The 25,392-nt window shown below is 44.2% G+C and overlaps 1 protein-coding gene across 1 annotated transcript in view; it reads left to right on the forward strand.

Moving 5' to 3' along the window:
• The window catches only part of adarb2 (adenosine deaminase RNA specific B2 (inactive)), a 290,068-nt gene that overhangs the window by 259,758 nt on the left and 4,918 nt on the right, over nucleotides 1-25,392 (forward strand). The window contains exons 5-9 of the mRNA XM_015954895.3: nucleotides 3,964-4,132; nucleotides 6,996-7,147; nucleotides 7,710-7,878; nucleotides 11,630-11,811; nucleotides 22,664-22,845. Coding sequence (XP_015810381.3) covers nucleotides 3,964-4,132; nucleotides 6,996-7,147; nucleotides 7,710-7,878; nucleotides 11,630-11,811; nucleotides 22,664-22,845 — 854 coding nt within the window. The remainder of the gene's footprint in view (nucleotides 1-3,963; nucleotides 4,133-6,995; nucleotides 7,148-7,709; nucleotides 7,879-11,629; nucleotides 11,812-22,663; nucleotides 22,846-25,392) is intronic.

Raw genomic sequence — 25,392 nt, forward strand, 5'->3', positions numbered from 1 at the left:
CGTGCGTGCGTGCGTGTGTGTGTGTGTGTGTGTTTTCCATGTTCAGCTGAATGAGAGGTAAAATGGCTGCAGGTTTGTGCGAGAAAAGCAGATTTTCAAACGCGGGAGCTGGTGATTTGAAAGCAAGAATATCAGTTTTTGCTGCATTAGCTGTGGTAAACATTTATGCTAATGCTATAAAAAACACTCACATTCACTCTAGAGCTAAAAGAGGCTAAAGTCACCTGCTGCTCATGGCTGTCCCACCACAGGGTATACGTCAGTGGCCCAGCTGTTCTGATCTTCAAACATGGCTGCCACACCACATCTATGTTGACTAGCTCAACAGCATCTGCCCCAGGGATTGGTTGATTCATCTCCAGGTCTCCTGGCTCCTCATTGGAGCATATGTGGGTTACAGTAGTTGGAAAAGCTCCTAAAGGCGGTGGGTCCACAACAGCGAGCTGCTGGGGGTGTAGGGACTAAGAAGATCACCAATGTATGATGGTGCTTGTCCATGTAAGGCCCTATAGACCAGAACCAGGATCTTGAAATGAACCCTGAAGTTGACTGGCAGCCAGTGAAGCTGGAGAAGAAGCGGGGTGATGTGGGTGTGTTTGGAGGACTTGGACAGAAGCCGAGCACAGGCATTCTGAACCACCTGTAGACGGTTCAGGGAGGTTCTGCTCAGACACGTGAAAAGAGAGTTATACTAGTTAAGGCGTGAGGAGATGAAGGTGTGGAGAACTGTCTCAAGTTCAGAGCAGGACAGAATGGGACTCAGAGATGGAAGAAGGAAGAGCGAACAAGAGAACTGACATGAGAATCCAGTGTGAGAGCAGGGTCAAAGGTCACACCAAGATTCCTGATGGAAGGTTTGGTATGAGAAGCAAGCTGACCAAGAGAGTCTCTGACTTTGGGAACCAGCTTGTCTGAGGCACAGATGAGGATCTCAGTCTTATCTTCATTCAGCTGTAGAAAGCTTCCAGCCATCCAGGCTTTGATAGAGTCTAAGCAGGTGTGTAACAGCTGCAGCTTAGACGTCTCATGGGGCTTAAAGGAGATATACAGTTGGATGTCATCTGCATAAAGATGGTAGGAGATTCCTTTAAAGGAGCTCAGGATGTGCTGAAGAGGAAGCAGATAGAGGAGGAAGAGCAGAGGCCCCAGCACAGAACCTTGTGGGACACATTGGGTAAGGGAGGTGGTGGACGACCTAAACTTGGAGACGGCCACAGAAAAGGAACGCTCAGAAAGATAACAGGCGAACCACTCCAGAGCAGATCCTGATAGGCCTACCCAGTCTCTCTAGCCTGGCAAGCCAGACTAAATAAATGTATTATCTAGTCTGGCCACGCTCCATAGACAGCTCTCGGTTGTGGGGCGGGTTCTACCGTTGTCTTTCAAATGATCTCCGCATGCTACTGGACAATGAATGTGACATACTCTTGTTTCACTCTGTTGCATCATCCCACCCACCAGGCATATAGAGTGCCCTGATTGGCCCACAAAGTGGATAAAGCTCTGTGATTCGTTCACTAAGCAGATAGAGCACTATGATTGGCCCACCATTATGGACCAATCACAGCTCTTTTTGTGTTTGAAACCCCTCTAGAGAGCTGTGATTGGCTAGCCAGAGTCCTGGTAGGAGCTGCTGAGGTTCCAATGGAGCGTGCCTAGACCATTCTTTGCAAAGCAAGAATTTGGTCTAGTTCACTAGGCTACAGTCTCTCAGCCTCTCCAGTAGCAGGTGATGTCAACAATGTCAAAGGCTGCAGTCAGGTCCAGCAGGACCAGAACAGAACAGTCCCCTGCATCACTGTGAGTCAGAAGGTCATTAGAGACCCTAAGAAGAGCTGTTTCAGTAGAATGAGCTCTACGAAAACCTGACTGGAAGCTATCATAGATGTTATGTTCATCAAGAGCAGCTGTGAGTTGTTTAGCCACAACCTTTTCTAAGATCTTGGAGATGAACGGAAGTTTAGAGATGGGTCTGAAGCTACTATGGAGAGAGGCGTCAAGAATCGTTTTTTTTTTTAAGAAGCGGGTGGATTACAGCATTCTTAAAGTAAGCAGGGACCTGACCAGAAACCAGAGAAGCATTACTAATGGAGAGCACGCCGGGACCGATGGACTGAAAAGCACTTTTAAACAAAGATGAGGGTAAGATGTCGAGGGGGCATGCGGAGGTCTTCATAGAGTTAACTAGTTTGGTTAACTCAGGCAAAGAAACAGGAGCAAAGCTATCTAGGATGACAGATCAGGCTGGAGTTGGGAGAGGCAGAGATAAGGCTGAGGGAGATATGCTAGAACGGACCTTACTGACAGGACACTGCTCTGGTATTTTGGTGCACCCCACAGCAGCAATACCTCCCCCAATGGCTATTCAATGTGATTGTATAGGTGGCCTATGCCAAGGCCCAGCCCTGGTCATAACAAAGTAATAGCCTAATAGTATTGTCATAAAAATAAGAAAGGACTCAGGTTCCCCCTGTATGAAATTCAAAACAAGACACAATTTGAACTGGTTCCTTTATTCACTTTCTTTAAACTCAAAATCACAACAAACAGTTTTTTTAGAACATCTAACACATATTTATGTATATGACATATTTCCCACACAATCCATCATTTCTTATGGATGTACTACTCAGTGTACTACTTTTTAAAGCACTCTACATGTAGGGGTGGGTGGTGGGTGGGGTGGGGGTGCATAGGTGTGTGTACTGGTGATGTAAGCTCTTGTGTGCAAAGAAAAGTGCACCCCCAGCTGCCCATCAACATCTTCACTAGCCTTTTTACTAGCTAGCTATCATTAGACTGTGAGACACAAGCTAACGTTTGCTAGCAAGAAAATTATGAATGGTAACGTATAAAAATCCTATACACACAGGCCTTAATACCTGTGAAGTTATTTAGCTTGGAAAAGTATTCTAAGAGGACTTAAATGAGCCATTTTACATCATTCTAATATTTTAAATAAGTAAATTAGGAGTGATCCTGCAGAGAGTGTTTTCCTTTAGTTAGCGACATGCTTGGTGCCCACTGGCAGCTATTGTTGCCACTCACAGAAATAAGCCTATTTAGAAAAAAATATTTATCTTTGGTATAATTTTTGGATGGAGGGTCACTCTAGAGACTTGAATGAGTAAATTATTACAAATATGTTTTGGGGCAGTTCATCAGAAATGTTTAAAAATTACCTGTTTCCAGGATGATTTGCAGTGTCTTCAGTGGGAAGGAGCAGGAAGCAGAAGATGTCATACAATATGAAGCACTTGCAAACAAATTTTTTAGACAAAACTTTTGTCTATGTTGTTTACTAGCAAATAAGTGGAAAATGTTGGATTAGTAACACTGTAATTTTTTATTGTGAGTCAAAAATGACAGTGATACACTTTGGCAACAATAGCTGCCAGTGGGGTTAAATGGGTTAAAGGTGGAATATGGAACACGAACACCAAAGCAACATCTAGTGTTTCCAGCCGTTGGGATGCCAGGTTCACTGCCGGTACGCACATTTTTCTGTTGTAGGCCTCACCTAAACTCACTCTCTTCTGGGAAGGATAACATCATCTTCTGGTCTCAGAAACAGCTGCTTTACTTACCGAGTCGGCCATTTTCCAGCCTCGCTGTTTGACAACCCACAACGGTGCCCTCTAGTGGCTGGTAGATGTAAACATAAACCCAACGTTGTGCCTGTCAAAAAATAGTAGGTTATTGTTTTTAATTAACAAATAGCCATTATAGGAAATACTGTCCCTCTGTTCTGCACACCTCCAAATGCCCCGTTGAGGTATTATTTTTAAATATATATATATTTTACTAAACTTTTCCATATTTGTTTACCTTTAAATGAGTAACTTGATTTCAATCCGTTGATTTGTAATTTTTTTTTTTGTCTCATGCAAAATTACTTTCTTAATAATAAAGAATCTAGATGAGCATAGGCAATAAGAAGCCTTGTCTGTTTGTGCTCCACAGATCTGGACCTGAGGCGCGCCCAGGTGGTGGCACTCGCCACAGGCACCAAATGTATCAACGGGGAATACCTGAGTGATCAAGGACAGGTGGTCAATGACTGTCACGCTGAGGTCACAGCTCGTAGAGCTCTGCTGCGCTTCCTCTACTCTCAACTGGAACTCTTCTTGAGGTGAGAGATCTAAACTCTAAACGTCTGTGGTCTGACGGCATTTGCATTTCTCATCACCAGAAACTTGACTGATATTTAGCTGCATCTGGAGGCTGTTGATTGCAGTTGGCTGTGCAGTTACAGCTATGGTTTCCATCTTTACTGGTTATTTTTGTGACTGAACCTGGAAATAAATCAACAAATGAAAGTGTCAGAACGTACAGGAGCTGAAATCATTAACCGCAGCTGCTTTGACCTCATCTGATATGACCATAATGTCAAAGGTCACATGTAACATAGTTATTTCACTTAATGACTCGGTTACACTAAATTACTAATGACTTCCCTTGAGTCTGCTTATTTGCTTTTCTTAATTAGGATGAAAAGTAGAAGTACTGCATTACTCTGGAATCGCTCTTTTCAGAATAATCTTTTTATATAAAAACAAAATCGGTTCATTAAACCTTGAGAATAAAGAAGCTTCGTTGTACCGCTGGAGTTAGTCGGCATCTTTCAAAATATCTGCTTGATTTTCAATAAATGACCCAAAACATAATTGTAATAGTAGTGCAGCAACCTGCGCTCTGTGCCTTTAAACACACACACACACACACACACACACACACACACACACACACACACACACACACACACACACACACACACACACACACACACACACACACACACACACACACACACACACACACACACACACACACACGTTGTTTGGTTCTGCTGCATCTACAACAGTGAAGCACAGTGGTGGCAGCATCATGAGTGCCAGCCCACCTTCCTTGATGGGATCAGACCAGTCTCTTACTGGTTTTAACCTGTTGCTGGATAGCTGCAGACACGATGTTATTTCATGTCACAAAATGTCTTTTTTTCTTCCATTCCTGACTTGTAGAAACTGACCACATAAGAGAAGTGTTCCTGCAGGATTTCTGTCAGCACAATCCCTCTGTATCTATTTGGGGGAGGATGTTTATCATGCAGTTTAAAATTCTAGTGTCTGTACAAAGGCATCCAGAACCTTTGGTAGACATTTTGGAAACTCCTGGTTCAGCTGCAGCAAAGTGAGGGACTGACTACAGCTGTAGTTCAGATGTGAACCCCTAATCTCAGCCTGATGGTTCTCTGCAAGATCTGCTTTGAAGGGTGAGGGAAAGTGCCCTCATTTATAGAAAACACATCCTAGAAGAGTTTAAGAGCAAGTCACTCCCAAATCCACTTTTTTTGTTTATAAACTATATAAATGAGTGTCTAATCATGCTGTAGGCACGTTTAGTCAATAATTTTGGCACTTCAGTAGCCTAGTGAACTAGACCAAATTCTTGCTTTGCAAAGAATGGTCTAGGCACGCTCCACTGGAACCTCCGCAGCTCCTACCCGGACTCTGGCTAGCCAATTACAGCTCTCTAGAGGGGTTTCAAACACATAAAGAGCTGTGATTGGTCCATAATGGTGGGCCAATCATAGTGCTCTATCTGCTTGGTGATCAAATCACAGAGCTTTATCTGCTTTGTGGGCCAATCAGGGCACTCTATATGCCTGGTGGGTGGGATGATGCAACAGAGTGAAACAAGAGTATGTCACATTCATTGTCCAGTGGAATGCAGAAAGACAGCGGTAGAACCTGCCCCACAACCGAGAGCCGTCAATGGAGCGTGGCCAGACTAAATAATACATTTATTTAGTCTGGCTTACCAGGTTAGCACTTCAGTGCATCTTAGTTAAAATTTAAATATTCTGCCTAAAACTTGTCAGTGTTGCACCCTCTTCAGATAAAAACTCTGCTCTACATTTGAATTAATCTGACCTCGCTATTGGCTAGGAGGTACCCTATGGTTGAATCAATTTCCCTCTGGGATCAATAAAGTATTTTTGAATTTGAATTGAATTGAATTAGCTGTTTGTTTTTGTGTTCACAGCTAGAACAGTTTGCTCTGGTGCACACATCCATCAACCCTCACCAGTTTCAGGATGGTGGTGTTTACCTGCATCCTGTGCAGGAGAATATCATACTTTCCTCCTCCCTGGGGAGCTCGGTGCAAGGCCGATGCATCAGATTAGTGAAAAAGTCTAATGGCTGAATGTCATATTTGCATACACAGCAGTGACTTTTTGTCTTAGGACAATGAAAGATGGCCGGTACAGGGACTTTTCTGCTGAGGAAAATGGCTAATGAGGACGATCATTTATAATGAAAGGGCCAAACAAAATGCCACATGTGCCTTATTTACACTCAGTGAAAGGACATCAGAGGCACGGGAGAGGTGAGGCAAGGAGAGCGCTGGTGCCTGGCGTCAGGATGTATGGGTACTCGTGTTCAGCAGAGTTAACCGCATCAGTCCACGATAGGACTCCCCTCATTCTTTAAGTGTCTGACTTTGGACACTTAAAATGGATTTTAAATCTATTCGTAGAAATCCTCCCAGAACAGAAAAGGCCTCCATTGTTTTACGAACCGTGCACGTACAACGAGATTGTTCAGGGTCATCTGTACTCGTTTACATAAAATATGAGTCGCAGCATCAGCTTGTTTCTTGTGTCTGTGGAGCTTTTCTGTTATTTTCTTAAGTAAAAGTGTATTTAAAAGGTTCTAATATTGGTAACTTCCACATTAGTGTGTATTGGTCTGTTGTTGAGTCTGGAGCACAGCTAAAGAGAAGCTGAGTCATGGCGAGGACTCAGTTTGACACAAACATAATGGGTTGTAGTCAGAGAGAGAGAGAGAGCCAGAGTCCATCTTTCTCTGTCTCTTCCTCCTCTCATCTTTGCGAAAGAAAAGTGGAAATCTATTTCCTTTGCTGTGATGACCGGGTCTTCCTCCTCATCGGTCTCTCTCCTTGTGGCTCTTTCTTTATTTTTCTGGCTGAAGTAAAAGGATAGAAGACTGGGAGGAGTCGATATTCGTCCGCCACAAAGAGCGCGGCTACAGGCTGAGAGACAACGTCCACTTCCACATGTACATCAGCACGTCACCGTGTGGAGACGGGAGGCTCAACTCGCCCTACGAAATCACCAGTGATCGTAAGAGCCCAGCTACTTCCTACCTTCCTGTCTTTGTTCTGTGACCTGAGTTTAAAACATAAACCCAAGGGTTCGTGGGAAATGAAAGAGAGAGAAGCGCCATCATCAGGCCTGTAAGTGAGAGAGAGTTTAGTAGATTCCTCACACCTTTGACCGACTGAAGCTGGAGCTGAGGTTTTAGCTCCTGTTGGACCCCAGGAGCAGCTCTGAAGGGGGGATTCATCCATCAGACGTTAACAAAACAAACCCAGACTTTTCTGTTGCCTTTAAAGGACACTCATGTAGATAGAACATGAGAACTCACACACACATGGACTTAAAACACAGAGAGCTGGTAAAACTGGATCCAAAACTGAAAAAAATTAAGTTTGTGGAATTTAAACTTCATCCTGAAAACAATCAGGCATTTTTATTTTTTTCTGTAATTATCTGCAGCTTGTTCAAAGTAAAACACACTGTAAAACATGCAGAGAACAACTCTTATTTAACGTGCACTGGTCCAGTTGTGGAAACAAGCAGCGTGCAATCACAGATGAGGGCTGACGGTGTGTGTTGTTTCCAGTGCACAGCAGCAGACACCTCATGAGGAAGCACCGGAGCCACCTCCGCACTAAGATCGAGTCCGGAGAGGGAACGGTGCCGCTGCGGTTCCGGGGGCCTGTCCAGGCGTGGGACGGTGTCTTACAAGGAGAGCAGCTCATCACCATGTCCTGCACTGACAAGATCACCAGGTCAGCGCTTCACCTGAGTCAAACTATGTGAACAAATACATTTTTGTGAGGCCATGCTTGTTTCTAACTGTATGAATGAGAAGTATAGTTATTACTGACTGGGCAGATGGAGCTGCAGACACACACACCATCTCCCAAGAGATATCTGTTGCGTCTAATAAGGGAAGGAAAGGTAAACGGAGTGGTGAAAAGGTTAACGTTACTGTGAGATTAACGTCCTTATGAGGAGGAATAAATGTGGTTTATGAGCCCAGCTATTTACCTAATGTGTGTGTGTGTGTGTGTGTGTGTGTGTGTGTGTGTGTGTGTGTGCGTGTGTGTGTGTGTGTGTGTGTGTGCGTGCGTGCGTGCATGCGTGCATGTGCGTGCACGTGTGCGTGCATGTGTGTAGGTGTGTGTGTCCGTGAGCTCCAGACAGTGACTATTGATTTCCCGTGTGTGACCTACCTTGGTAATCCCATTCTAATGAATTGGTGCATTAATCACATCTTCCTTGTAATCTCTGTAATCTCTAGGATTGACTCTTCACTAACTAACACGCCACCATATAAACCTTTTACTCACTGGGTTCTGCTGATTTACTTAAGGTGGATTTAAAAGGTACATGCTGTAAGTGGCTGATTCAGAAATGCTTCTCCATACCTTTTACCTTATTCCTCCTTGTTTGGATCTTAATGGTGGAGGGAAGCAGGCTCTGGCACTCAGCTGGATTTGGAAATGGACCAAAATCTACCTCTAACCCTACCTTAGTGGGGAAAGCACTCTAGAGCATGTTCCATTTAACCTTTAGAATCTGGTCCATGCAAATGGTAAATGGCCTGTATGTGATAAATGCAAGGTGCTTTACAACACATACGACTCATTCACCCATGCACACACACACACAGACACACACACACACACACACACACACACACACACACACACACACACACACACACACACACACACACACATTTACACACTTGTGGTGATGAGCTATTGTAGCCACAGCTACGCTGGGACTCACTGACATGTGAGAGGGTTCACCACCACCAAGGCAAAGATCCATCATGGCGGCATTCTGTAATTTTTCTTTTGTGTTATTGTTCTAATTTAAATGTGTTGGAAGACAAATCAGAAGATCCCATGAATGAATGATCTCCTTATTTATGCAGGACTGGGAAATGACCACATTAATCTGGTGGAACTGTGTAACTCTGACACTGGTCTCACTATAGATAAATTATTTATTTTACTCCTACTGGATCTCAATACTACAAACATTTACCACAGAGAGTTTACATCAAGTATGGACAAAAGGGAGATTAACTTCATTGTTTCTGGGGCTCATCTCAAAGCATCCAACTTCCTGTTTTGTTACGAGAAAACAAACATAAAATGATTTTTGTTTGATCACCTCCAAAAAACGGACTCACTCTACTTACGGTCTCATTTTCATAGATGTGTAACACACACAGGACATGCATCCGCAGAGATTCTTCACCTTCAGACTTGATTTTCTGAATTATCTGGAATCATTTTCTAACATAGTCTCAGTTTTTCTGCTCAGACTCGGCAGGAGCCGAAAGCGTGAATTTAGCTTAGCAAGCGCCACACTGTGCCAACTGAGCCATACAGCCCACAGCTGAGCCAGTGTGTGTGTGTGTGTGTGTGTGTGTGTGTGTGTGTGTGTGTGTGTGTGTGTGTGTGTGTGTGTGTGTGTGTGTGTGTGTGTGTGTGTGTGTGTGTGTGAGCTGGTGGAAACAGAGAGGGAGCTAACAGGAGGGTGCGAGTGGGAGGTGAACCCCTCTCCCATGTAGCCGCTGTTAATTTGACCAATTTGATTCAGTTGGCCGGGGCTGGAGATGGTGTGATTAAATCTACCCAGGTCACCAACAGGGGTGAAAGCAATTACTTCACAAAAAAATGGAGGGAGAGAGGGGACATCCTGTTTTTTATCCCTCCCGCCATCCTTTCACTCTCCACCCTGCCATTGGAAGATGGCAGATGTGCTCTCTTTGCTCCAGCTTCCTCTTTCTTTCTTTTCTTCTTTATAGCTGTAAATGATCAATGGCCACCGTCAGAGTGAGTGGGTCACTGAGGGCCGGTTTATCAAGGTCAGGGGAGGAGGGCGGAACTGAGAGGAGCTTACGGCAGCAGACACACACACACAAACGCACACACACACCTCTGCAATCTTGAAGTGATCCCCTGGATACTCTTTTGTCCTCTGTCACACTCGTTTTGTAACCTCCCATTACTTTTTTATTCCCTCACTCCCTTCACTTCCTGCACTTTATTATAGTAGTTTCAGCTCAGACCAGAGGGGATATTAGGAGCTCTGGCTGTATCATAAACATCCCTGATGACACTTCTTATTGTCTGAGCCAATCGTCATCGTTTTGTTTTCTTAAGCTGCGCCCACCGAAGCTGCTCCGCTAATATTTGATTTGAAGTCGGCAGCTGGATTTAATTGAGGGGCCTAAATGGCTTTCATATAACGATGATGTTGTCAATTCCATCGCAGTTTTATGCAGATGAACACATTACTTTAATGGTTGCATTTACTGGAGGAGTGAGGAAACGATGGATGCAGGGAGAGAAAGAAGAGGTCTCATCCCTCTCCCCTCTCCAGACTCACACACCGAGCCAGATGGCTGTCTCTTCTTGCATGAGATTAGAAGATGTTTCTGATTCACGGTGCTGCGTTCGGAGTAAATTAATATTTCAGCCCAAACTTTGTTAGTGCTGGTGGAACACAAAGCTCCTCCTCTCTGCTTGGGAGGGAAGGACAGATCTCGCTGACAGATTTCAGGTAGAGCGGACGCAGGCGGCTGCTGCTTTGTGCACATCCCAGAAAGCCGCTTGTGTTAATGGACTGCTTTGGAAGCAAAAGGAGCTGTAATGAGTGATTATTAAGGCAGTGAGGGTAGAAAAAAGAAAAGAGGCAAAGACAAGCGGCCGCTGTAATTGCATTCATGATAAAGAGACATTGATTAACAAAAAGAACAACGATGTAAAAACCGGTTGCGTAATGTTGAGCCTCTGATTGCAGCTCACATAGACCCAGCTCAGGTATCTGCACACCTCCTCTCCTGTGACGGATGCTGGGAATGGTTATAAACCTGGTTATTATCATTCTCCATCATCAAATTAGCATCTGCTGCTTAAATAGTGTCAGTGCGTGTGTGTGTGTGTGTGTGGGGGGGGTTACATGACCAGCCGGCTACATGTTCAGGTGTCGGTGTGGACGGCAGGATCAGCCCCACGCTGGTTTCTGTGTCACACGAGTCTGGCTGAACAAACCTGGAGGTGATCGTCCCCCACGTGCAGCCGGAGGCTCCCCTGCAGCGCCGTGCGGTGCATTAACCCCCGTGGCACTGATGAATGCACGCCTGCTAATGTTTTGTTCCATGTAATGAATGCTGATGCACTGACCTTTGGCTGTGTTGTTGTTGGTGATGATGGTTTGTGTCTGGGAGGAGAGGGTGTGTGTGAGTGTGCGTGTGCACGTGTGTGAGTGCATGTGTGTGTGTGTTCACCGTGAGCACAGAGGCTGCTATTCATCACGTCCCACATCAAGATAATGATCAAATTGTCTCCACCTGTCATCGACGCTCTCGTGTCTGTCAGTCTACCTATTTCCTCCCGTCCCTTTCACCTCTCCTTCCACCTATATTCCCCCCCTCCCTCCCTCCATCCATCTTTCCTTTCTTTAACACAACTTATTCTTTTTTTTTATTGATTATTTCCCGTCTGCTCCACTCAGGTGGAACATCCTGGGCCTACAGGGGGCGTTGCTGAGCCACTTTATAGAGCCGGTGTACCTGCACAGCCTGACAGTTGGCAGCCTGCATCACACGGGCCATCTGGGCCGGGTTCTGAACCAGCGTCAGGAGCGTTTGGGCCCTCTTCCTGCAACATACAGACGCAACCAGCCCCTGCTGAGCGGTAAGACTCGTAAAAGTATATTTAACCTCTGCTTTAAACGCTCTGACTCCCAAAAGCCAGCTTTATGGATCTGCATGGGTACAGACCAGCAGGTGAGAGGTGGGACACTCCTGACTGTCTCCAGGTTATAAACGATTAATATCCCAGGACTGGTACCAGTTTTGGGGTCAAGTCCACATGAAAAGTCATCACAGGGCACCAGACATGCATCATGCCCTTTAAAGAACGGTGGAAGAGCCGGATCCCTTCTGTTGGTCTGTTTTTGATCTTTATCACATAAAAACTACTGTCTAATCTCAACCTGCCTGATCGCATCATCCCCAGAGATTCAGAGCTGCAACTATTCTAGTGATTCCTTTTTATGAATTATGTCATCTCCAGGCAAAACACACACACACACACACACACACACACACACACACACACACACACACACACACACACACACACACACACACTGCTATGCTTTCATTGTGACAGCCAGCCAAGCAACAACTGAGACGCAGCTTGGCAAGTCAGCGTCCTGAGCCCCGCTGAGGCCTGAGACTTGTGTTTGTGGAGAAAGCGGATGAAGGAACACAATCTGAACGACATCCAACGTGTAGAAGCAGCATCAGCCGTCACTTCAGATCTAGGACAGCCGGAGAGCCTGAGCGTCAGACGAGAGCAGAGATGTGGGGCACGTTTGGTTGTTGGGAATCATTGATAAGAACAAAGATGTGACAAAACGTGAACCAAGAATGTTATTTATGTTGTGTCAGCTGCACAGTAGGGATGAAAAATCAGTTATGTTTGGCTTCCAGCACCTGCTTCAGGAGCAACATGTAAGGATTCATCTACATCTACACCAGATATCCAAGCGTTATGACCTAGTCTTCACCATGACTGTTTTCTGTGTTCAGAGCAGTCGGAGCTGAGTGGAGGGAGTCTACTGAAGGGTACAAGGTGAAGGCAGGGAGGGAGATGGCCCTACATCAAATCAATGTAATCACAGCTCTTATCAGACAGCCATTCAATCTGAAGGAAGCCCCGGTCGGAGAGAGGGACAGGCTGGGGGGGGGGGGGGGGGGGGGGGGGGGGCTGTGAAGACTGACAGATCTGTGCTTGCATTCAGATGTCTACATGCGTATCTCTCCCCCGCCTTCCTCCTCTCCTTCCTCATCCTTTCACTACCTCTGATGAGCTCCCCAGCTTTTGTGAGTCCTGGGTTATTTAAAAACGAGGCCCCAGAGGAACTTCCAGGGGCTCGCGGGGGCCAGCTCTTATCGCACACAGCCAAGGCAGCTCCACCTGAACCCCGAGGGCCAAACACTAAACGCATCGATGGATTGACTTGTCCTTGACTCGGGTCCTGCTGTTCGGCAAACAGAAACTTGACTTTGATGGGGTTTTTATTTTTTTGGATAAGAGGAATTAAAACAGCAGATGTTGAATTAAAAATAACAAATGTAACTCTTCTTTGTTTTATTCAGATCTTAATAGTCTAACTCATTTAAACCGTAAAGTCACAACATCTGAAGATATCTGAACTTTTCTGTTTCGGGAGGAAAGAAAACACATTGTTCCGGATCGATTAATCATTAAATGTTAATGTCACATCCGTGGTCTTTAGGAGCTACATGGCTTTTTGCTTTTGCTTCTATTAAAATGGTAATATGTTGAAACAAAAATCCATCTAAGAAGCTTGAATCTGAAAACAAGAAACATTTACGGGTCATCAGCTGTGTCAGAGGCAGCAGCTTCAAAGTTTTTACTTTTTGATTTAATAAATATGCAAACTCAATCATAATGCTGATTTTAAGAGATACCTAGAGACTTCTGAAATGTTTTTTCATTAAAATGGAATTTGTTTGGGGAAGCAAAGATTACATCCATTAGGACTGATGAGCTAACGTCTAGTCCAACCACCACCACTGTGGCTGGACGCCATGCTAAAATTTGTTGTTTTCTATTTAATTCTTAAATAAATAAATAAATAATGTTGAAAACAAAATAAGGAACTTTATTTTTTATTTCATAAAATATAATATTTAGATTTTTATTGTGATTCTGAACCAGAATTAAGCTGTATCCGTGACATCATGAAAGTAAAAGTGAATGTAGAAATAATGGGCCAACTCGCCCTGACATCAAAAGTAGGTTCATGAAGAGCCGAACCGAAGCCCAATGGGCGGTTCCCTCCACTGACATCTTGGCCACGTCACACGTCCCGTCAGTCCCAGACAATGCAAAAATGGTCAAAGAGGTGGAGCTGAGAGTGGGGATGAGAAAATGTGGGCAGGTGATTGACGCCCATCAAACTGTGAGCTGATGTAAAAAAGAGCTAACTGAGCTAATCGAAGCTATTGCAGGTTTGTGGGTGCTTTTAACCAGAACACTGTGGTTGAGTGACTAGTGTGACGCAAGCATTAACTCGCCAAGTCGTGGTGTTTCTGTAGTCTCCCTCAGAGAGCTCCACAGGCAGGCAGCACAACTACAGCCTCCCTCCACAGCGATCAGAGCCAGGGGACCAAAACACGCAGCAGCTCCTGCTTTGCTGAGTTTTGTTACCCAGACGCACCAACATGTTCCATTTTGACCCACAGGATTTGACCCTGTTCAGTCAGCAAATTAAAAAAACAGATATGTAATTTTACTCACCAAATAAAAGGGAGCAGAGATTTCTTGGATGGCTTGTTTGTGCAACCAATTACCACAGCTAGCCATCTTCGTCTTATACAGTTGTGGTCAGAAGTTTACATACACTTGTAAAAAATATAATATAATGGCTCTACTGAGTGTCCCGTTATTTCTAAAACTCTGATTTTTCTCTGATAGAGTGATTGGAACAGATACTTCTTTGTCACAAAAAACATTCATGAAGTTTGGTTCTTTAATGTCTTTATTATAGGTTAACAGAGAAAAGTGATCACATTTGCTGGGTCACAAATATACATACAGCAACATGAACTAGCAATTTAGGTGACTTAGAAACGTGTCAGTGAACTGAGCTTCATAGCATGGCCTCTTAACTTCTTGTGAGCGATTATGAGTGACTACAGCTGGTGACTTCTCTTAGGCCAGGTAAATAGGGCTCATTGGATACAAACGCCCACAAATGCTACAATGGGAAAGTCAAAGGAGCTCAGCATGGATCTGAAAAAGCGAATTATTGACTTGAACAAGTCAGGAAAGTCACTTGGGGCCATTTCAAAGCAGCTGCAGGTCCCAAGAGCAACAGTGCAAACAATTGTTTGTAAGTATAAGGTGCATGGCACTGTTTCATCACTGCCAAGATCAGGAAGAAAACGCAAGCTATCACCTGCTGCTGAGAGAAAATTGGTCAGGAGGGTAAAGAGTGAACCAAGAATCACCAAAAAGCAGATCTGCCAAGAATTAGAAGCTGCTGGAACACAGGTGTCATTGTCCACAGTCAAACGTGTTTTGCATCTCCATGGACTGAGAGGCTGCCGTGTAAGAAGGAAGCCCTTGCTCCAAAAGCGGCACCTTAAGGCTCGACTAAAGTTTGCTGCTGATCACATGGACAAAGATAAGACCTTCTGGAGGAAAGTTCTGTGGTCAGACGAAACAAAAATTGAGCTTTTTGGCCACAGTGCCCAGCAATATGTTTGGAGGAGAAAAGGTGAGGCCTTTAACCCCAAGAACACCATGCCTACAGTCAAGCATGGTGGTGGGAATATTATGCTGTGGGGCTGTTTTGCTGCCAATGGAACTGGTGCTTTACAGAGAGTAAATGGGATAATGAAGAAGGAGGATTACCTTCACATTCTTCAACATAACCTAAAATCATCAGCACGAAGGTTGGGTCTTGGGCGCAGTTGGGTGTTCCAACAGGACAATAACCCCAAACACACATCAAAAGTGGTAAAGGAATGGCTAAATCAGGCTAGAATAAGGGTTTTAGAATGGCCTTCCCAAAGTCCTGACTTAAACCCCATTGAAAACATGTGGACAGTGCTGAAGAAACAAGTCCATGTCAGAAAGCCATCAAATTTAACTGAACTTCACCAATTTTGTCAAGAGGAGTGGTCAAAGATTCAACCAGAAGCTTGCCAGAAGCTTGTGGATGGCTACCAAAAGCGCCTGATTGAAGTGAAAATGGCTAAGGGACATGTAACCAAATATCAGCACTGCTGTATGTATATTTGTGACCCAGCAAATGTGATCACTTTTCTCTGTTAACCCATAATAAAGACATTAAAGAACCAAACTTCATGAATGTTTTTTGCGATAAAGAAGTATCTGTTCCAATCACTCTATCAGAGAAAAATCTGAGTTTTAGAAATAACGGGACACTCAGTAGAGCCATTATATTATATTTCTTACAAGTGTATGTAAACTTCTGACCACAACTGTAATTAACATCTTATATACACAAAGAGTCAACTGATGGTCAAGTTCAGAAAATTGAAATGAGGCAGAGGCTGAGGCATCACCCAAAGCTAGCTTGTAGTGCTGTAAGCATGTTTATTTCTGTTGTGAAGTTGGCAATTTTAATATGGGAGTCAATGGGAACTTGCTCTGTTTTGGAGCCCGCCCCTAGTGGGGGAGAGGGGAGGTTTTTCTCTGGTCCAGGGTGAGTCCCATGTTCTTAATCTGCCCAGGGTCAAGAAGCCGCTATGACACAAACCAGGAACAACAGCCTCTGTCTCATGGTGACACCTGTTCAGCCAGGAATCTAAAGAAAGTCATTATTTATAACTTTTCTATATATAAAGTAGAAAAAAAATCCATTAAAGAGCTTGGCTCCTCCCTCACATTAATAAACCACAGTAATAAGAGTAAATCTGACAACAGCAGCCTGAAATGTAAAGTTGTGTTTTTACAAATGAATTCGACTACCAGATGCTGTAAATCAGCCTCTTTCGTGTCTGCAGAGCTCCTTCCAAAGGAGACATTGATTAAGTCTTCAATGAAGGAAAAATCAAATTGGCTATTACAGAAACACAGGAGTCAAACCCATTGAATGGATGAAATGAGCCATGAATGGAGTAAGAGGAAAGGAAAGAAGAGCAGGATGGATAGGAGGGCCTATTGTTCAGAGGAGAGATGGGTAATAAGAGACCTGGAGGATTGTTGCCATGGCAGGTGATTCATTCCAGTTCTCTGGATCAACGGAAAAGAGGAGGTGAGGCCGCTTAATGGAAGAGTGAGAGCACAGAGATGGTCTGCAGGTGTGTATTGTAGCGTTGTAGCTCAGGTTTTGTATCATAACAAGCCGTCTGTCAGATGATGAGATCAGAGGAATTTGCTGTTCGGCGGTCGAAGAGACTGCCTGTTAAAAAGGTCGTCTTAACGCCTCACCATCCAATAAATATCCGGGTCGGAAATCAAACCCAAACCCGAGCAGCAGTCCTTCTGTAAAGACGCTTCATGGACAGGCATAATGCGGACGACCAGAGGGACGGCGTTCAGAATGTTGACGCCACAGGGAATCTCTCGCTCTCTCTGTCAGGAAAAGGGGCATCTTTCATGATCAGTAAAACATGGCTACCCGAGGATGCACATTTAGAAACACGACGAGTTTAATAAAGTGTGAAGTCCTTTATAGTCACCAAATTATTGTTGGTGTGTGCACCAGTGTCTTTAATCAGGTACGAGTGTTCACGTTCCGTTGTATTTATGTCATGTTTGCATTGTCTGGGTGTGTTAATTTACTCTGTAATTCTTCTTTCTGCCTTATTAAGCAACTGCTTTACTTTATAATGTTGACACAACAATCATATAATAATCAGTTTTATTGTATTGGGCATTTTTATGACGTTTTAGGAGTGATAAAGAAATAAAATTGGCCCTTGCCCTTCTTAGATTCTCCACCAGAGGGCAGTAGACACATGCACATGGATATGTACCTTCCTTGTTAAGGTACTAATCCTGCTGCTCCATCTGGATGCTTTAAGGTCTGCAAAGGGGTTAAAAGTCAAAATGTTATTAGTTTCAGTCCGAATGATTGGTGTAAATTCATAAGTTCACTCAAACACAAAAACCTGATTATCTCGGTGACATCATGTTAGCTCAGATTTAAATAGTCTTACTCACAAAATTACTACACCCAGTAAAAAACCCTCTCTCTACTTTTCTCCTTTCTTCATTGAGGAGCTTTGTTTTCTTTGGAGGTGCCTCCCAGTTACCAACCACCCGCGCATCACCTTTCCACTAGGAGAGGAAATAAATTTAACATGACATACCGTAAAATCCAGTGGATTGGGTACTCGTCCAACATGTAACCATGGAAAATAAGGAAACACACACATACACACACACACACACACACACACACACACACGCACACACACACACACACACACACACACACACACACACACGTTCCCACATTAAAATGTGTTGGGTTCCTTTGTTGTTTTCATTTTATGTGTGAGTTTTTATTTATTTAATTTTTTGGGCACACTGCATATCTGAAGATGATTCACAATTATTCAACAAAAATAAACAATATCCAACAGATTTATCACTAGAGTAAAACTTTAAATTGTGTCCAGGGTATGACTTACACTGAGGCTTCTAGGGGAGCTCTTGGGGGTAATCTATTTTTTCCCTGATCCCCAAAATCAAATCAAATCGAATTTGATTCGGGTCCCCTCTGGGTGTGTCAGTTGAAGGCTTCTAGGGAAGCCAGTAACCCTTTCAGGGGAGCCAGGCTCCCCTTAGCTCCCCCGTAAATCGAACCCTGGGTCCATCATCATCTAAACTCAGACGAACTGTTTTCCTGTCAAACAACTCAATGGGAATGTTCCTAACAAGCATTTATTTTGTTTTGTTTTGATTTTGGTTTTCTTAAACTTGAATGCACGTGTACACACAATCTGTTAGCACTAAGAGTAAGTGTTGGAGGTGGACACCAGATTTCAGTCCAGCATCTCTAAAACTGTTGTTGATGTTTGTTGTGTAACCAAACTCAGCTGGCTGTAGCAGCTATCTTGAACTGGACTGACTACAAAAGTTAACCGGTTGTAGATTCCAGAATAACATTATTTGGGGTTTTCTCATATTTTGCTTTAACCAAACAAGCAATGACCTTCATGGAGGAAGACATCTCCTCTTGCTTCAGGCTGCAGAATCATGACGTGTAGGTTTTTGTACCTTTATAACACAGTCCAGCCTTTTGAGGACATTTTACCATCAGCCCTAATTTGACTCCCAGCTCTTTAAATCACAGAGGAAATCCTCCACCTTCGGAATATTGCTAAGATTAGAAGCATACTTTCCAGGAGTGATGCTGAAAAACTAGTTCATGCATTTATTACATCAAGACTGGATTACTGTAATTCATTACTCTCAGGAAGTCTACAGAATGTAGTTAAAAGTCTTCAGCTTACCCAAAATGCTGCAGCTAGAGTTCTGATGAGAATTAAAAAGAGAGATCATATCTCTCCTGTCTTAGCTTCCCTACATTGGCTGCCTGTTAAATTCAGAATAGATTTTAAGATCCTTCTTCTCACATATAAAGCTCTTAATAATCAAGCTCCATCATACACCAGTGATCTGATTGTTCCATACGTTCCTAACCGAGCACTTCGCTCTCAGACTGCAGGTTTACTGGTGGTTCCCAGAATATCTAAAAATAGGATGGGAGGCAGATCTTTTAAGCCCCATTCCCACCTGTACCGGGTCGGCCCGGGCCGGGTAGCGTAGGTTGTTTACATATCTGGGTGGCCTGGAATTTTCCCGGGCCAACCAAGGCTCATTCTCGGCCCTCTTCCCGAGGGGTACTGCTTCAGGCCGACCAGGGCCAACACGCCCACTGCTGACAGCAAATTCACACCTTCCATTAGAGCAAGCCTCTGATTGGTGGGTAGAATCAGCCCATTCACACCTTCCATTAGAGCAAGCCTCTGATTGGTGGGTAGAATCAGCCCACATGGGCTTAAGACAAGGATGTGTGGAATCAACCGGGCCAGGCTGGGGCCGACTGGGGCTACCCGGCCCGGGCCGACCCGGTACAGGTGGGAATGGGGCTTTAGTTATCAGGCTCCTCTCTTGTGGAACCAACTCCCAGCTTTACTCCGTGAGGCAGACACCTTGCCTACTTTTAAGACAAGGCTTAAAACATTTTTATTTGATAGGGCCCATGGTTAAAATCTGATGTTAGCCTAGATCTGGATAAGTGGGGGAGTAGAGGGAGGTGGAGTGTACAGTCGGTAAAGACGGCTCTCCCTTGCCCTGCCTCCAACATGCCTCCATCTAAAAGGCTAGGTTATCCAGAGTTATCTCTGTAGTTATGCTGCTATAGGCTTAGACTGCTGGAGGGCACACTGACCACTTCCCACACTCTACTACTTTATTCTACAATCTGCTCTTTAACTGTATTATTTCCTGCAATTTCAGCTGTTAACTTTATTTTTTTCTTAAGTGTTTTTCTCCCCAGAAGAAGCTACAATGATGTTCTGCTGAGCTGTGGTGGCCTCATGGAGGAGGCCATCGTCTTAAACACTGTTGCTAACCATTTATTCATTCTCCTTGTCCTGATAATAACATTTTACTTTCCTTGACATTGAATGTGCTACTACTAGTTTACCCGTTTAATTATAGATTCACTAGGATAAATACAATCAACTTTATCTCTCACCAAATAGAATATTTACTAAGAAATCACATAGTAACCATTGTAGCGATAATTAAAGATTCATATCTATATTTCAAATGTGGCGTGGATTTAGCTTGTTTATAATCTTATATGAATTAATCGGGGCACCACCAGTTTTCGGAACTGGACAGTTGGATTTAATATCGTGGCTTGACCCTTAGGTTCCTCCAGCTGCACCCAAACGTGGAATTCAGACCGCGAGTCTGAATTATCCAAACGAGATTGAATCAGAGAAACTGTTCCAAATAGGGTTTAACTCTTAATGTGACAACTCGACCGAACACGCAGACTTCCGGTTTCACGTAGGAAGACAAAACAAAACAAACGGAGTTGCTTCTGATTTTTACCGTAACGTTTGAGAGCTAATTACTTGACAACTGTAAAGCGCCGGGTTCTGCTAGGCCAGATGGAAACAGCCCACAGAGATTTGTACTTAAGGCATCCTTTTCTCTTTTCTCCTGCCACCACGAGGTCTGAACTCTGGTTTTATAAACTTCTTGGTCACTCCCACATGTATTTCACTCATTAACCACTTGATGGCACTGTGGCTCTTTCGAATAACAGTGTTCCAACTTTGAGAGATTCATGCTCGCAATTTTTACAAAGTTATTCCAAATAAGGTCTCAAAAGGTATTACTTTAAACAGAAAAGAACTAACTTCACGTCTTAAGCTCGACTGTATCACTTTTAGCATGGTTTTGTACTGGTGAAACACAATGGCAGGAGTTTAACATGAAAGAAAAAACACAGCACAAGCAGTTTGGGTTTGTAACTGATAAAAGTTTAAACATTTACTTGGAACACCTTGAATTTTAATGGTGAAGCAAACTAAAACACCTTTTGACTGTGGATAAACAGAAAAATACCAGGGTTTTGATAAAGACTAAATCCTGGAACCTTCCAGAATGACCCCTGAGAAGTTTTTACGAGCACCCGGCCTTGGGGAGAGTCAGATCTTGGCAGGTTGAGGTAAGACAGACCAAGTCCTGATAATGTCCGGCTTCTCGATTGCTTAAGGAGGGAAAAACAAGTCACTTGGTAAAATTCACATTCCTGGGAGAAAATGTAGGAGTTAGTCAGATGTTCAGAAATGGTATCTTGGAATTTATATGATTGTAGGCCAGTTTCAAATTACCCCTTTTTTCTGCCAAGTGTGAAAGAAACCTTCGTGTGAAAATGTTATTGTTCTTCTCCGTGTGGATCCCGATGAAGTTAACTGAGAATATAAAAATGTGGATTTCCGCTACACCATAGAAACATTACTTGGTATATATGGTGTGTGTGTGTGAGTGTGTGTGTGTGCGTGCGTGCGTGCGCGTGTGCGTGTGCGTGTGTGTGTGTGTGTGTGTGTGTGTGTGTGTGTGTGTGTGTGTGTGTGTGTGTGTGTGTGTGTGTCTGCTCTGTCTTCTTGATCCCCAGTGAGTCGTGGAGGATGGCTGCTTATACTGAGCCAGGATCCTCTGGAGGTTTCTTCCTGTTAAAAGGGAGTTTTCCTCTCCACTGTCACTAAATGCTTGTTTAGGACTGACCTGAATTGGAATGTTTACTATGTGAAGTGCCTTGAGATGACTCTTGTTGTGATTTGGCACTATATAAATAAACTTGAATTGAATTGAACTTGAATAGCCCAGTCAGAAGTCATCTCTTCTCCTCTTCCTCCTCTCCTTTCCTCTGCTGATCGCTGCATGTGCTTGACTGGTGAGGGTTAATTATCTCAAAGAAAGAGGCCAACCATATGAAACACGGTACCAGCTTATCTTTGTGAGTGGAGGTAATATTTACCGAGTGCACACCTGGAGTGCTGTTTAACTGCAGGGACAGAGCAGGCGAGCCCTCACACAAAGGCAGGAACATGTTGCTTACTTGATTGATAACTCTCCTTTTCAGCTCTCTCTCTCTCTCTCTCTCTCTCTCTCTCTCTCTCTCTGGGGGTGTATCAAAGCTTCACATTAACAGCCACGCAGTTCCCGGCACAGGTCCACTTGTTTTTTTTTGCAGCACTGCAAAACTTTACACCTGCCATTAGCCTCGGGGAGAGTGAGACAAGGGTGCAGAAAGGTTAAATGGAACAACTTAGTGGAGGTTTGGGAGGTAAAGCGCTCTGTTGCAAAAATTCACTTACAAGTGCATTACAGCTACTCGTATGAAAGTATGTTCCAAGGTAAAGATTGTATAAATCACCTGTAGGGCAACAGTTTGAGTGCTATAGAAGTCACCCCTCCACTGAAGAGTATTTTGTCCCAACAGGACTGAGCAACTCTGAGTACCAGCAGCAAGGGAAGGCCACGTGCGTTAGCATCAACTGGACGCTTGGCGACACACAGATGGAGGTGGTCAACACCACAACGGGACAGCGGCGGGATTCAGGGACGCCATCTCGTCTTTGCAAGCATGCCCTGTACACCCGCTGGAATCGACTCTACCGAAAGGTGAGGGCTGACTTCTCCAGGGGATCCAAACGTTCCTCCATGCTGTTTTCATCACACTAGAACAATGAACTGTATTATTATCAGTCTCTTAACTTCCTGCTTAGGACTTCTGCCAGCGATGGATGCATGAAACCTCTCCAACAATTTTAGAAGCAGCACTAGCTTGTGTGCACAAGAGCACAGACAAACCAAAAGAATATGATTATTAACTTCACTGTTCTCTTCCTTTTTACAAGAGATCTCTGAGACCTCTCATTAAACAGGGAATCACATAAAAAGGTCTGCAGGTCTGGAGCATACAGGTGTGTGTTAACACAAGGAGGAGAGACCTGCTGCTGCCCATCCATCTGCGTTTACATTAATAACAGCTGCCCGTATTACCAAGAGAGCACGTCTCATGAAGTTCACCACAAGGTCAGAGGTCAGGGAAATTCTAAAAGAAGCAGGAGCTCCATCCAAGATTCCAGAGGCATCCGTTAGCAGGTCAAAGGTTAAAGTTTGAAAGTCAGTTTGCAAATCTGCATCTGAAAGAAGCACACATTAGATAAAACAGAGGAGTTTTTTTTTTTTGTCAGCACAGTGGTGGAGGGCTGATGGTTTGGGTTCCTTACAGTCTCTTAGTCCACCATGAATTCCTCTGTAGACCAAAGTCTTCTAGAGTCAGATGTGAGTCCACCTGTCTGAGAGCTGGATTTTGGACCAGACTGGCTCATAGAACAGAACCTTGATTCAAACACAGCAGGAGGTCTACAGCAGAAGGCCCGACATTGAAACAGTCATGGTTCTGAAGTGGTCCAGAGCTCAGCCTGACTGAAATGCTGCAGCACCTTAACTGAGCTAAAGAAGAAGAAGAAGAAGAAGAAGAAAACATCCTTTCTATAGCGCCTCTCAAGATAAAAATCACAAGGCGCTTCACAAAAACAAAAAATGTAAAAATATAAAAAAGAATTTTGAAAATGATAAAAAATATATTTAAAATGAGCAAAAAATAGACAATTGTGATTAAAAAAAGTTAAGAAAGAGAGAGAGTGAACAGGAAAGAGGGAAATCAGTGGATCCTGAGGAAGGTGGAATAGGTGGGGAGAGCAGAATAAAGAGAGAGTGGTGAAGAAGGTCATACAAAAGCCAGCTTGAACAAGTGAGTCTTCCGCTGTTTTTTTAAAGGAGACCACTGAGTCCACTGATCTCAGGCTCAGGGGGAGAGAGTTCCTGAGTCTGGGGGCCACAGCAGGGGCGGATTTAGGACTGAAGAAGATCCGGGGCTTAACACACACACGCGCGCGCGCGTGCACATGCACACACTCATGCGCGCACGCACACACACGTGACACGCACTAGTCAGCATCACATATATATGTCTTGTACCACATAATTTTTAATGTGAAGCTAAATATTAAGCATTTTCAGGGCAGAGTATTGTTCCAGTTAGTGTTTAGTGTGAGATGATAGTAAATATTCCCTTTCTTTCTCCAGCAACTTTACCTGATAAGCTAACTTTAGGCAAACCATCAGCACAACAAATATTTTCAAAGAAGACTCACAAACCTGAGTCAACACCAGTCTCATCAAAGCTGGGGTTCTGTCGCCGTGCTTTTGGTCTAAAAAATGTCCTTATGTCCATCTTCACTCATGCGTTTCAGGCAGACTGTAGAAGAAGCCAGCTGCTGAAGGGCTTCTTCTACAGTGGTAGAGGCTCAGGCAGGCTGTATACAAACTACTGCCAGCTGCTCCCACTCTGTTGGACTTTGGTACTGCATGTTACTTCCACGATTTAGATCCGGGGCTTTTCATAAAACATTCGGGGCTTGAGCCCAAGTAGCCGGGCCTAACGCCGCCCCTGGGCCACAGCAGCAAATGATCTGTCACCTTTGGTCTTTAGCCTGGTGCGCTGCACAACCAGTAGGCTTTGATCACTGGACCTCAGGGACCTGCTGGGGGTGTAGGGACTAAGAAGATCACCAATGTAAGATGGTGCTTGTCCATGTAAGGCCCTATAGACCAGAACCAGGATCTTGAAATGAACCCTGAAGTTGACTGGCAGCCAGTGAAGCTGGAGGAGAAGCGGGGTGATGTGGGTGTGTTTGGAGGACTTGGTCAGAAGCCGAGCACAGGCATTCTGAACCACCTGTAGACGGTTCAGGGAGGTTCTGCTCAGACACGTGAAAAGAGAGTTACAGTAGTCTAAGCGTGAGGAGATGAAGGTGTGGATAATTGTCTCAAGTTCAGAGCGAGACAGAATGGGACTCAGCTTAGCAATGTTCCTGAGATGGAAGAAGGAAGAGCAAACAAGAGAACTGACATGAGAATCCAGGGTGAGAGCTGGGTCAAAGGTCACGCCAAGATTGGCAGATGGGCAGAACGGATGCCCAACATGAGAAACACTCATAAAGGCGAGTGTGGGGGCAACATTCAAGAACAACCCAAAGGGGTGTGGGAGGGTACCACAGAAACACACAAAAAAAAAACATCTAGTTTAGTCCAAGTCTAAAACAAAGCTACAAAGAAGCCCCAAAAGGCCTGGGGGGCTGGAATCTGTGGTAGAGGAGA

The sequence above is a fragment of the Nothobranchius furzeri genome, chromosome 7, assembly GCF_043380555.1.
Source record: "Nothobranchius furzeri strain GRZ-AD chromosome 7, NfurGRZ-RIMD1, whole genome shotgun sequence".
Classification (NCBI taxonomy): domain Eukaryota; kingdom Metazoa; phylum Chordata; class Actinopteri; order Cyprinodontiformes; family Nothobranchiidae; genus Nothobranchius; species Nothobranchius furzeri.